The sequence below is a fragment of the Rhipicephalus microplus genome, unplaced genomic scaffold, assembly GCF_043290135.1.
Source record: "Rhipicephalus microplus isolate Deutch F79 unplaced genomic scaffold, USDA_Rmic scaffold_16, whole genome shotgun sequence".
NCBI lineage: Eukaryota > Metazoa > Arthropoda > Arachnida > Ixodida > Ixodidae > Rhipicephalus > Rhipicephalus microplus.
The window spans coordinates 2,753,201-2,767,163 of NW_027464589.1; the positions used below are offsets into that span (position 1 = coordinate 2,753,201).

The 13,963-nt window shown below is 46.3% G+C and overlaps 1 protein-coding gene across 4 annotated transcripts in view; it reads right to left on the reverse strand.

Annotated features, from left to right (window-relative positions):
• LOC119166644 (uncharacterized) overlaps positions 1-13,963 on the reverse strand; it is a 181,143-nt gene that overhangs the window by 127,962 nt on the left and 39,218 nt on the right. For 2 of the 4 annotated variants that reach the window (XR_012888812.1, XR_012888813.1), the window contains exon 1: positions 273-517. The exons of 1 other annotated variant lie outside the window; for it this stretch is intronic. Coding sequence is in view for 1 of the 3 variants with exons in the window: in XM_037417960.2 (XP_037273857.2) it covers positions 273-360 (88 nt within the window). In the remaining 2 variants the exon portion in view is untranslated. Of the gene's footprint in view, positions 1-272; positions 518-13,963 lie in introns of those variants that run through there. One more of the 4 variants, XM_037417960.2, reaches the window with a different exon arrangement.

Genomic DNA, 13,963 nt, shown 5'->3' on the forward strand with positions numbered 1-13,963 from the left:
ATGCTTGTACACTTCGCAAGCTACAGGAGACACCCTTCAAAGTTGTTTAGGGACTGTGGTACTCGACTGCTAATCGGAAGGTCGCGGTTCCAAATCCGGGCCGCAGCGGCCGCATTTTCTATGGAGGCAGAAATGCTCGACTACTTCGATTTAGGAGCACCTGCGGTGTTCCTCATCACCAAATTGTAGTTTTGAAACGTTAAATGTCAACGGTTAATCTACAAACTTCAGATGAGTTTAACTGCGTCAAATAAACGTGAACAAGCACTGACCTCCATCCATTTTCGCTGGGGCTACTGCGACGTAACCGTAGCAGCAGGCGGCACACAGGAGCAATGCAGCGATGCTCTTCATCTCCATGGGGCGGCGAATGTAAACTGATGTCGGTTTAGTCGGGAGTCTACGGTCGCGCTCCTCCTTTCCTCCTTTTAGCGGGTAAATACCGGATTGCGTTACGTGCGCAGAAAGAAGGCATCGATGAAGCGTGCCGGGTCTTGCACACATCGACGATGCGCACGCACCATCGCAGCAGCAGTGAGTACACGAGATTGAATTCACAAAAAGCTGGAACCTCATCTGTCATTCTGGGCACTAGCCAGCGCTGAGCACATGAACGTATTACCACGAGCCAGTTTATTTTAGTTTCAGACTGGCTGAATTCATTGTGGGGATTCCCTGAACTCTTGCGCTGTGTTAACCATCTAATACGTCCTAGTAGTTGAAAAGTTTTGTTCAAATATCGCTAGTAATGTCTAGGAAAGGTTTCAATAAAAGCTACACCGTTTCAATGAAACTTGACCAGGTCAATATTATTAGGAACATAAGAACACATTTGGCGGCAGCGTTTGACAACAAACAGAGCTGGAACTGTCTAGGATTGCTTGCAGAGTCAAGTGTGACAAAAAAGCAAGAAAAAAATTGGATTTTAAAGCCAGAATTGTGCTTTGGTAAAGCTATAGAAATTGAATAGGTTAACATTACAGCATTGTTCTTTTTGTATTTCAACTTTTGGATGATGCCAACTGCGCCAGCCATTCACCTATATTCACTGACGGCAAATTTGCTTCTCGGAGTGGTTTTGTGGGGGTTGTTTCAATTAATCGTACTGGATTTTACGTTTTCATTATTTAATTTTATTTGATGCTGCCCTTCAACTATATGCGTAGATTCATTTATGTTGTGCGCATTGATCATTTTAGATGTGTAATGACAATTGTCTTCGGCATTTGGATGCCCACTGAAAGATTTTTTAATCACATCGATTGTGCCTAAATATTATATTTTCAATTTTTTTATTCTTGTGGTTGATTAGCCGATGTCCATTTGCGTACATCATACTGAAGGAGGTACGATCTTCAGAGCTTAAACCTATATATGAAAACTAAACAATCCGCCAATTCTGATGGATGGATGGATGGACGGATGGATGGATGGATGGATGGATGGATGGATGGATGGATGGATGGATGGATGGATGGATGGATGGATGGATGGATGGATGGATGGATGGATGGATGGATGGATAGATGGATGGATGGATTGATGGATGGATGGATGGATGGATGGATAGATGGATGGATGGATGGATGCGAAATTTATTTTGAAGTTCTTAGGTGCGCAACCAACAAAGATAAAAGAAGAAAATGCTCGTATCTGCATGTAGTCTGCAAATGTCGTCGAAATACGATAGTCTTGCTTGTGGAGAGAGTGAACAAGACACCTATTTGATGTTCTGCGCGAGGAAATCGGTGAGTGGTATTCTGGAGGCACTACGTTATAGTGGCTCGAGCGTGCAGCGGATGCGAACGAGCCCATCAAGTCACGTCACATGTGAGACATGCGCGCCATCTGGCAGTTTTCTTAGAAAACAAAGTGCGTGTCTCTGAGACGGACGTGCGCGCCCGTCTCAGGGAACCACCATAGGGAACGTCTCTGCCTCGAGCAAGAGAAGAGTCGGGGCATTCCGCAACAGCTCATTATTTTGCCACCATTTTCATGTCGTCTTGCGAAGAATCTTCCTGTCAGCCTTCCACTCCTGAAGATGTGACACGTACCATCCGACGCGATCTCGAGGCCATGTGCCCGGCTGTAAACGAACCAACGTTGACCGAGGCACCAGTGCCCGCTTTCTCCTTGATCGAGACCATCTTCTGCCAGGTATTCGCTATTATGGGTCTGTTTCTCCACGTTTGCGCCATGAATAACAATGATGCCTCCGTAGCCTCTGTAGGGCCAACAAGTCAATGTCAATACCTCCCTCGGTCAAGCAACCCATCTGAATGGCGAACAGCAGATAAGCCGATCTGCTTCAGATGTGGTCGTGCGGGTCATAATGCTCGTTACTATCGCCGCCAGTAGCCTCCTAACCGGTATTCCGCGCACCATGATGCCTTCCACCAAAAGTATCACCACTATCCGTCCCACAATGAGTCTTTAGCATTCGCCCCTTCTGAGGACTACAAAGTGGCTCAGTGGCCTAGTTGGTTGTGCTAACCTAAACTTTACAGTGCGAAAATAACACAGCGGACAGAAAAAATACGAGACAAGTGATGGCTCCCAACTGAAATATCATTGGCTAAAGGGTGTTATATCTACCCCAGTGTACAAAAAATGCTTAGGAAGTTGAAGCCTACTACGCTGGCCCTAGCTCTCAAAAAAACTAAGACAGGGCGGAGTCCTACTGCAAACACAGCGTCCTCAGCGTAATACCACTGTTTTTGGCACTAGTTCATGCTGGAACCACTGGTACACGCTGGAATTTACTGGCACCTTGTTGGGTGCACTAGAAAATAGCTGGGTTGCACTGCAAGGGGTGGCTTGACCACTGTGACGCTGGAGCACACTGGGAAAGGCTAAAAGCACTGGTGTTTTCACTGGAGTGCGCTGGGGCATACTGAAGCACGCACTGGTTCTACCAGCACCTCGTGCACGTTTTTATAGGGTGTGTAGTGGTATGTTCCAGTATTGTTGAATATAAGACGCTTGATTTGACGGTAAGGATAGATGCTTACCCTGACAAATCCAGATCACGCCGCAAAATTTCAAACATCATGATCGTGATCTGTCATATGACACTGTTTCCCTTTAATTTAACGCTTTCATCTGGAACAAGGAGAAAAATGCATTAGGAACTTAGGTCAGCCAACGCTAAAATTGTTGCTATTTAACAGCTTTGTTATAATTCATGCAGTGTCAATAATAGCGTTAACTCTTGCGGGCCGCGTGCGTTGCAGCAATTATGCACGTTTTTCGCAAGTCCACAACGTATTGCATACACTGAATTCGCATCAGTGATGTATAGCTGTAACAGTTCTCTGTTGCACTGTTTATAATCCAAGAACAAGACGTCACTCCTAACGCAGACAGCAAATAGTTTACGCCACAAAGTTGACGAGATCTGAATGAGCTCTCTCGACTTTTCACAAACTTTCCCAGCAGAGGTGCGAAAAACAGCTGTCGTTTGATATCGCCCCACCGAAAATACATGTCTGGTAAATCTTACCCTTCTACTTCAGGTAAGAGTTAGAAGTGCTCTAAAGCTCAAATACAGAATTTTCAAGCATCGCAACTCAGCTGCTTCGAGAGCGGTCTTACCCAGTGCTTCGCCCAGCAAGCATTTGGCCTATCGTGCTGGCTAACTAACACGCTGGCATACTTTTTAAGCGAATTGCGTTAGTATTTAGGTCTCACAGTTAGGTCTCACAGCCTGGAGCACCTTCGGTCCATATGCTTAATCTCATGCATCGATAAAATAATAAAACATGCAGTGCATAATAGAGTATCTTGATACATCAAGCACAAGGCGCTCTTCACATACAAAGTGGTAGCATTCCGACCGGCTCTTTTGACCCAGTACTTCATGCTTCTGCTCGAAATGTGAATTCCAAAGTCACCGAGCGAAGATGTCAAAGGAATCCTCACTCTAGATATAACCAAAGGCTTCGATTGGATCACCCACGAATGCACAATTACAGAAATATGAGCTAGTAACCACGGAAACTTTTTTCTTTTCTTTTGTACCATCATTCCTGGAAAGCAGGACGGCGATGATACATACGCATGGAGCATTTGACACCAGTAGAATATACGCTTGGAAACAGAGATACTCCGCAAGATACGGTCATCTCCCCTTTTTATTTATTTTTGTCGTGAGTAAACTATGGAGGAAGATTGCAGCATGGCCGCGTATAATGCATGGCCGCACATGGACCACGCATTATACATGGATGATATCACAATGTGGTGTTCAGGAGGTTCAGCCTCTACAATGGAATAAACTCTCGAAGAAGTTTTCGATGCAACTGAGTCGTTGCTAGATGACACAAAACTTCTGCTTTGTTCGGTAAAATCAGAGGTCCTCCTGTATAGACGAGCACGACGGGAGATAAAGCTTTTACACCCTTTATTATTCAGTATTCACACTAAAGACGGATGTGACATTTCACGAGCTGATTCAACTAAGATCCAGGATATAGTGATAGATGCCAAAGGATGTAAAGCCAGGGCCATATCTCGTCTAACCACAAGAACAGAAATCATAACTAGGCTGATCATGAGAAATTCGGGTAGGGAACGCGAAATATGGGAGGACGTGCAGTTTAGAGCTTATCATGCTTCAAGAGCGACGTGAACTACATTGCCACATTTCCTGCTCAAGTTTAATTAGCGCACCCTATCACCCTAAGCAGTTCTCAGTGCAATTCACGCCAACCGTTTTCGAGAATGTTTAGGACTGCAGTAGATCATTTTGTTAGGATAACGTCCCCTTTGTGAACATATCAGATTATGATGGAACCTACGTCGCCGCCAGCGATAACGCTAGAATGTTCAATAGCATGTGTACGAATGCCGACAGGCTTCGCCACATGTCAATTGATTGACGGCCGCCGCTTCCAGTGCCAGTGTCTTGCTGTATTATGACTCCCTTCTACGTGGCCGCAAGATCGGCTCAAATAAAGAGTTCAGTATTCGATCCGCAGTCTGCTCTATACGTCCACGTCACGACCTTGTGACATTATAGTGTTGGCTCTCAATCGGACAATATCGGAAAAAAATGTGAGCAGTGAGGCGAACGAGCGTATCGTTGCACCCTACGCTGCCTGAGACATGAGCGCTATCTGGCAGTTATCTAGGAAAACAAAAGATTGGCCTTTGATATAGCAAGCGTGCAGCGTGCGTGACCGTTTTGAAGGTGCAAAGGTGTAGAATGCAAGGCGTCAGGTAGGTGCCAATCAGGTGTCATTTTAGCAAAGCGCAGGAACCACTTGTCTTTTTGTGCGTGGTGTTGCATTTAAGCGCAACGTGATGAACGCTACAGCCCCTAGAATTATTTCTGTATGCCTTCTCTAGCATCAACACACCACAGTATATTGACAAGTTGATATTGTCCCCCAACAATGCGCAATACTTGCTTTTTAATCAAAAATCACTCAAATATGAACGGCATAACCTGAGCAATATCGGTGGGCGCTGTGAATGTGGTGGAATTTTAGCCGTTTCGAGTCACAGACAAACGTGGTGGCCCACAGACAGTCCGACCAAAATTTTTGCGCCGAAGTACGGTCTTCATGATAAGATACACTCCTGCTCGAAAGTATTACGAAAGTGTTCGGTATTCAAATCGCAACAAGTATGGTACTGCTTTTAGATCTGAAGCAGCTCTTTGCCTAGCCTGTGTAACACTGTCCTTCCGTCCGCACCGCGCCTCCTGTCAACAAATGTTCTGGCGGTGCGAAGTAGGTGAGGCCTTCCCTGGCAATGCACGAGCGTGAAAGTCGCTCTCTCCATACCCTGTCACCGGGCGCCACGTGTGATCTTTCTCGCTTCACCTTCTCTACCACTAGTACAGAGGAGCACACATCGCACGAGCAGTCTTTCTGCGATGAAATATACAGGAAACTCAACCCGCCTTCCGCGTTTTTGCGTTTCAAAAAACGTTCACTCGAGTAAACGCTACACCGACTTTCCCTTCAAACCGTTCTTCTAGCACCCACGTCGACGCTCGTTTCAATCGGGTCAACACCGTGCACACCACTGCTGATTTGCATTCCATGAAGGTTCCCTCAGAAAGATGGTTTATAATTTTGTTTTTCGTTTTCGTCGTTTCTGCATTCGTATCTGCGTATTAACGTTCATCGTTCATAATACCATGAATGAGCTATTAAAACCAAGAGAATGGCACAAATCACCCGAATGGTCCGTAAGAAATCAGAAAACGACCTAATAAGCACCCCAGTCCTGCAACTTGGAATTAACAAAGGAGCGACAATTGAGCTAAACAATCATGTCATGGAATTTTGCATTGTTTACTGAAGCCTAAGAAGCATTCATTACAGGTTAACAAGGGGAGAGGCTCGCAAGGGCAAGAGAATTTCTAAAGAATCTATAGGGTATGGAAGCATTCCTAGATGAAGTGCGTCACGAAAATGTTCACAGATTATCACTCGCTATAGGAGACCACAAATGAGGCCTCTTTTCGTCCGCCTCAGTTTGCCCCTGAATGGCAGAAGTAGCTGAAATTGTAGCGGTAGCGCCTATATTTTAAACGCACTAACATTTATACTGACCCCCTAGCTGCTTTAAGGGCCTTTCAGTCGGGTATAGTTTCAAAATAGGCTGCTTGGGTTCCTAAAGACTAGGCCCTTCAAGGCAATCTTCACCACATCATCTGATTTCTGGCTCACTTAAGTCCTAACGTAATAACAGGCCACCCGAACCCCAATGAGATCACTCATTTTGTGCACGAGGATTTATATGCCATGGCTTTCAAGAGCACCCTAACGGCTTGGACCAGCTCGAGTTCGGTGATCCACACGTCACCTATTACGAGATTGTCTCGCACTACAAGGGCATTAGACGACTGTTTTTATCCTCTCACCATACTCGGAATAAAGTGGAACCTGTCACGCTGAGAATGCTCCAAACGGATTCTTGGCCGTCCAAGAGCTTCTTGAGTATGGTACTTACGGAGACGGACCCAACTCTCCGAGACTGCGGCGAAGTTAGCTCATTGAAACACAAGCTCTGGCGATGCCCTGCGTTGAAGGACTGCTGCCAAGAAGCCTGGTGGACCGCTGCTAGCAAGGACCACAGATTCAACGTCTTGCCTCTGGCTCTCTGGAAGTCCTGTGAGAGGGCGGAGAGGTTCGGCTTTGTTGTCGCGACATATAACTGGTCAGGATTTGGATGCATACGCATCACATTCTCTTTTTTTTTTGAACAAATAAATATCTTTTTTCACTCTATCTCTCTGGCGGAGCAACTGATGGCTTGCTTATGAACGCGCTCCTTTCACGCACCATCTGAGCAGCATTAGCAATTAGGTGTCAGTGTTCTTCTTTAATCTTACCCAGAGCTACAGATCTTTCAAACGGCAGAGTGCACCCACACATGCTCAATTGTAGCGCAAGGAAGCCATTTCTGCCATTGCGAACATTACTTTCTTGCTCCCGCAACCGTTCGTTCAGACATCTGCCTGTCTGGCCCACCTAACACTGTCAGAAAAAGATATCTGTTTCTGGGGTGCGAGGTTCATCAGTCCTTTACTGGACTACGCTGCATGGGTATGGGATCCCGGCCATGTACCACTCTCTAACAAGGTAGAGGCTATCCAAAACCGGTCGTCACGTTTCATTCTTTTAAACTATCATCGAACATCTAGTTTGAATGTAGTGATGTTTAAGGTAATCTCCCTCTTCTTGTAACGCGCAAAAAAATAGCTGGTCTTTGCGCCTTACAAAAATATACAATCACAATCAAAATATAAAATCACACTTACTCATCACGCAAGATAACTATGCGAGATAAGGAAGAGCAAAGGGCGAGTGCGTGGCAAAGCAGGGTTGAGTACAATTCACATCTTAGGGATGATTTGAGAGCATGTTCCCTAATGTCACATAAATTGCCGTAATGGCGTTCTGAAGAGCGGAAAAAAGAAAGAAAAACACTAAGTGAATATGGCGCTTTCAAGTTTGTATCGTCTGAAGCTGTTTTAGGGTCTTTATAGACAAAAGTAGAGAAGACACCATGAGCCCCGACTTGAAAATCTTCAATCTTGGGAGGAGAATACAAAATGATGTAGGTTGCGCCCTTGTTCTCTGCTCGCGATGGAATAAAACTAATGGTGGCACGCCGCAATTATTGAACGGTGGCGGTGGCGCCGTGTGGGACTTCAGCGGCGGCGCGAACGGCCTCAGCAAAAACGGGTGGCTGCAGCGGCCTAGAGCTCTACTAGGTGCAACCGCATTTTTTGCTGTTCTCTTTAGGATTCTCATGATCACGGCTAGTAGAACAAGGCTGCGCGTTGTCAATTTCGGCTTCAAAAGTGAGGAGCTAACACAATACAGATCTGTAGCCCAACTTTGGTCACTTCTGAATTCCCATGTTGAACCTTTCACAATGGGTGTCATTGTTCATACGCAGCACACACCATCAAAAGCAAATAATGGTAGCCGTAAAACTTTAAACATGATTGCGGCTGAAAGCTTACCTGAACATGTTCAAGTGCTCTAGAGTGTCCTCGAAACCTACTGCAACATTTCCAATTTCCGTGATTGACCTTGAAGCTAGATGCCCATTGTCCAGCATCGCAAAACACTGGTGATGCCAACCCTGTTTTAGCGCAGCCCTTAAAGGGTGTCCGCATTGAAGCGGGGATTTATTCAACAGGAAGTAAACAATATGATAGCAAAGCACATTATAGAGCCGTCTTCCAGTCTCTGGGTGTCTCCGGTATTGTTTGCTAAAAAGAAGGACAAATCATGGCATTTCTGTATGAACCATTGCTACTGTAATAATATCGCAAATAAAGACGCCGTATACCGTCTCCCGCAAAATGACGACACCTTTGATCTTGAGTGATAAGATACTTCGTGTGTGATGAGATACATAGTGTCAGTATCGGCACTTATAGCGCCATGCGCTAGGGGCGCGGTCGATAAAAGACGCTGCTCTCTGATAATAAAGCTTCATTTCTTTTGTTCCTTGCGAGAAAGAAGCACACCCACTTCTTTCAGTCTCGACGCGATGCAAACGCTTCTCTTCCATCGACCCTCGTTCCTACTGTCGGCAGATTGCTATAGACCTCATCGACGAATAGAAAATGGTCTTTGTGACATATGATGGCCTCTACTAGACCAAGGTGACGCATTTCGCTGTTTGTCCAATGCCCCAGCCACATTCAAACGCACAATGGCCTCGCCCCACGACGATGGTTTAGTGGAAAGGATCCTTACCAGCCGGTCGCGGAATAAAGTCCCGGCTACGGCGGCTGCAGTTTAGATAGTAGCGAAAATGCCATAGGTCCGTCTACTAGTATTTCGGTGCACGTCGAAAAACTCCAGATGGTCCAAATTTCCGGAACCCTCCACTACAGCGTCTTTCATAATTTTACACTGGTTTAGGGACGCTAATTCCGACATATTAATTAATCAATCAATCAAGCAATCAATCATTCAATCAATGAGTGATTGAATGACGACCTCCTTTATTAATGGATTTGAGTGGTCTACGCGTCTAACGACGTCATTGTCTTTTCACCCACGTTCAACACTCACCTTTAGAGACTCGCAGCTATTTTAGATGTGTAGATTTTTTGGCAGTCTTCAGCGGAATTTGTCCAATTCTGGATTGGGCGCCCCGCTTTACGAACCTTGAGCATATTCAAGATGCTTCTGGCATACATCTTGATCCAGAAAAAATTAGAGTCGTGAAGGACTTCTCCGCGCCGATTGCCACCAATGACGTTCGAAGCTTTTTGAGGCTCTGTTGCTACGTTTGGTGGTATGTCAGACTTTACCGAAATCGCTAGAACTCTCACGGACCTGCTCAATTGAAACACCCCCCCTTAAACAGGGAGATATTCTTAAGCGGCATCTACAAGCTGGTCAGTCTGCTCCCGTCTTCACCTGTTCTCGCCCACTTCGACCTTACAGCACCGAAAAAAGTTTGCAATGACTCCAGTAGTCATGAAAGTGGTGCTGTGCTCACCCAGCATCAATGTGGGGAGATTCGTGGGATGGATTAAGCCATCAGGCTGCTGTCTTCTTTGGAGCAAAAATCTTCCATCACAGAGCCCGAATGCCTCGCTCCGGTTTGGGCAGTTGCGAAATTTCACTTATTTATATACGGCCGACTTTTACAGTATTCACCGACCACCACTCACTTTGTTGGCTCCCCTCTGAAAAAACCGATTCGCTCGCTGAGCACTCCACCTGCAAGAGTATAACTTCCCGGTGGCGTACAAGAGTGGAAGACTGCATCGAGCCGCTGATTGCTTATCACGCAATCACGCTGATTGCTTATCACGATTGCTTATTTGTGTGACGGGGACTCTACGAGCACTGGTTCTATCTAGGACATATTTTCCGTTTCTAAGCTGCTGTGCCTCAGGGATGAGCATCGTCGGCATCCACAACTAAGCCAAGTATTACTATGATTGAAATTCTCCAAGCGCGACATCTATGTACGCATTTTCGCCTTAAGGAGCGAATCAGGCCCCATACTGAATTTTAGTTAGGCCATGGAAGTTGTTGGGTCTCCGATGAGAAACAACTTTCCACAAAACTTTTTTAATCGGTTCATTACAAGCTGAGAAAACTTCTTTTTTTTTTTTTTGAAGCGGTGCGAGAGGAGGGTGAGAGGCACAAGCTCGACCCCATTGCCGTTCCTGCGCGTAGTCCTCGCAAGCCAAATCTCTTCCCTAACCTCTCCGGCATCCGACGAACAGGTCAAGTGCGCATGACAAGCCCAAACAAGCCCAACTTCCGTGCACACGAGTGTGTTTGTTTTTCGTTTGTTGACCAGCGTTGTTCTGAGCTCTACTGCCTGTTTTTGCGGGATGGTTTGGAAAACCCTGCCTTAACCGCGGTATAGTATATGAGTACAGTGAGTGCGCGCACGCTAGGAGCGTTCTACGGCTGTCATCTGCTCGATGCGCTGACCTCAGAACCGCGGGGAAACGAACGCTTGCGAAACGCCTGCACAGAAGCCCCACATCTATTTCGAATTCACAGGGAAAAATAAAAAAGAATTAACGCTCACATTCTCTTATTACGTCCTTATTTTTCTAGAGATTTATCAACCTCTTCGAGAAACAAATACATGAGCTACGCCTGTTATGTTAAAGTATTTTCGCCATGTCACGTGCCACTGTTGGCAACGTCAGAGCATAGTCGTCTACGTAAGGACCAACGTCACTGCATTGCCGTGTAGGTAGGGTCATTCACACGCGCACGTCATGCCCTCATACCCTGGGCGCGCGCTCGCAGAAGGAAGGAGGAGCAACGTTCATATTGAAATTTGACCTATGTCTACAGTGCGTAGCGTTGCGAATTTCGGCAGACGTGATCACGATCGCCTCATCTACGCATTTAGCTTGTCAGCTCGAAATTGTGAACCTGGTGATGGGCCCTTCAAGAGATAACACCTTATACCGGCACAAATTGTCACGCACAAGTCATTATCTACTGCTCAACGTGCCAAAGCACCTGCACTCTTCTGTCCTGCTCGAGTTTTTGACGCATCAACCGCTGCTCATTTTGGAATTTCTCACCCGTATATACCCTGTGCGCCACCATTTCTCCTGGTCTCGCCTTACACGCTCTTTGCAGCGTTGTGTCCATGCCTCCAAATAATTTCAGTGCTGCAAAAAGCCATCGGGACATTCTGCCAGCTATATTCAGCCTATCGACATTCTACCGGAGCCTTACTTTTGAGTTAGTTCGGATATTTTTGGCCCCTTTCTAACAACCACATCGGGCAACAAGTGGGTTGCCGTTGCTACCGAATTCGTGACCAGCTACGCAATCACTCCAGTCCTGCCATCCAGCTGCACAATGAACGTCTCTGATTTCTCGCTTCGAGACCTTATCATAGTGCATGGTGCCCCAGGCGAACTTATACAGAAAGGAATGTACGGCCTCGGTCTGATGTCAGACCGAGGCCGTACCTTCCTTTCACAAGTGATTGACAATATCCGGCGTTCCTGCTTCACGCAGCATAAGCTTCTAACCTCGCATCACCCCTAGACAACTAGACGGACTTACAGAGCGTCTAAACCATGTCGACCAATCACCGTGACTGGGCTTCGCACTGCCATACGTGACGTTAACATACACCTCCTCCCGCTACGACACTGCTGGTTGCTCACCTTTTATCTTTTCTTTGAACGTGAACCAATGTTGCCACTGGATACGTTCCTTCCGTATTCTGCAGAGTCGGCTACCAAACACGCTCGCGAGGCTGTTGCTCGTGCTGACCACGCCCGTCAGCTTGTTGGCAACATATCCAGGGCTTCCCGAAAAACACAGAAGCACCGTTACGACGAGCTAAATAACGAAGAACGTTTCGCAGAGATTTCTCTTGCTCTTAATATGGTCCCCAACACGACGGGTTGGCCTTCTGGAGAAGCCACTTTTTCGTTTCACAGGCTCATGCCACGTGCTTCAAAAAGTGACAGATGTTATGTACGAAATTGTTCCGGTTTTGTGTTATCTCGTGACGGGGTGTAGGTATTAAGACTCAAGCGCTACCACTCTTCTTCTACTGTGGTCCCATAGACGTGCCAAGTCGGCGATTTCGCCGCCAGGTGTTGTTTTGCGCGGTATTCTCAGCGTGCAGTGAAACATACCCTAAAATGCGGCTACAAGAAGTTGAAGAGGTTGACGTTCGTTTGGAGCTATGAAGCTGTACTGTGCCTTCCTACGGCCTTAGTGTCATGTAACAAGCACTTATAATAGGAACGCCAGCCTCTATTCGGTCATCCCAGCAACGCAGGCGGCGCCATGTAGCCGTGCTCTGAAGCTGTCACACGGTGATAAAACTGCGACGCAGTTCGGTTTCTCAGTAGTAATGAACCAATGCACTGCGATGCTTACCTAGACGCTCGTGGCATCACCATCTCGTCAGCCATTTCGACCTTCCGCTGCGCCGCCTATAGTCACTGGAATAATCGAATAGCGTTTCGAGCGCACAGAAATGCCACCGCCGTGGCTGATATTCAATCATGCGACTTTTGAGTACTCACTTGAACTCCATAACTAGTGGCCCACCCCGGGGGATGTAGCAGGTGAACCAACTATTTTTGGTGAACCTGATCAAGGCGAAGTGAATGTCAGGCAAAGCGGGAGCACTGAGCCATGGCATCGAAATGTGATACTGGTAGGAACGCATTCGCTCTTCTTTTTGAGCAAGTTGTTGTGGAGCAAGCGGAATCTCGTGAAAACGAGGGGAGTGGGCGAGAAGAAAGTGAAGGTTTGACACAGGAGACTTGGCGAGTGGCCCACTGTTGAAGAAGGCTTAGTAACAAGTCGGTGGCCAGGTTGGTTGGCTACACAACCAAAAAAAGGAGTCAGCCCGTGACAGGCTATCGACCATCGGCAGTAGGTTGGCCAGCGCGCTTGGCCCAACTACGTGGGTTTACTTTTTGCGCACACTGCTTGGTTAGTTGATTTGTTGGATCCTGGAGGAGTGGTTAAAATCAGATTGGATCGGCCATAAATAGTGCAGCAGTGAGATTTCGGAAGATAAAAAAGAGAGGGGTGGCCTAAAAATACATTTTTTTCAGGTAAATGAGAAGATTAGTTGTGCCAACAATAGTTAATGGGTTGTTGTAGAAAAAAATAGTGGTCAGAATACGAGCCTGGACCGGCCTCTTTGTTAAGGCCAGTGAAATGTGCTAGCCCAAGGGATTACGCTTGTCATTTCACCTGTTGTTTAAGCAGTAACGCGCGTCTTTGTTGCGTTTTCGTGTTTTTGTATTATGAGCAACAAATTTGATTTCGCCGTAAATTACAGTGTTTGCACGTACCAATGTCGCACACTTGCACATACACATGTCAGATGCAATGTGCTAGCGAAAAATTTATTCTTACGCACCAATTTCAAGGATGTTTTTCAAGAAAATTGTTATAAATTTCTCACAACCACATATTCATTTTTTTTGCACTCCTCAAGAACGCAACTA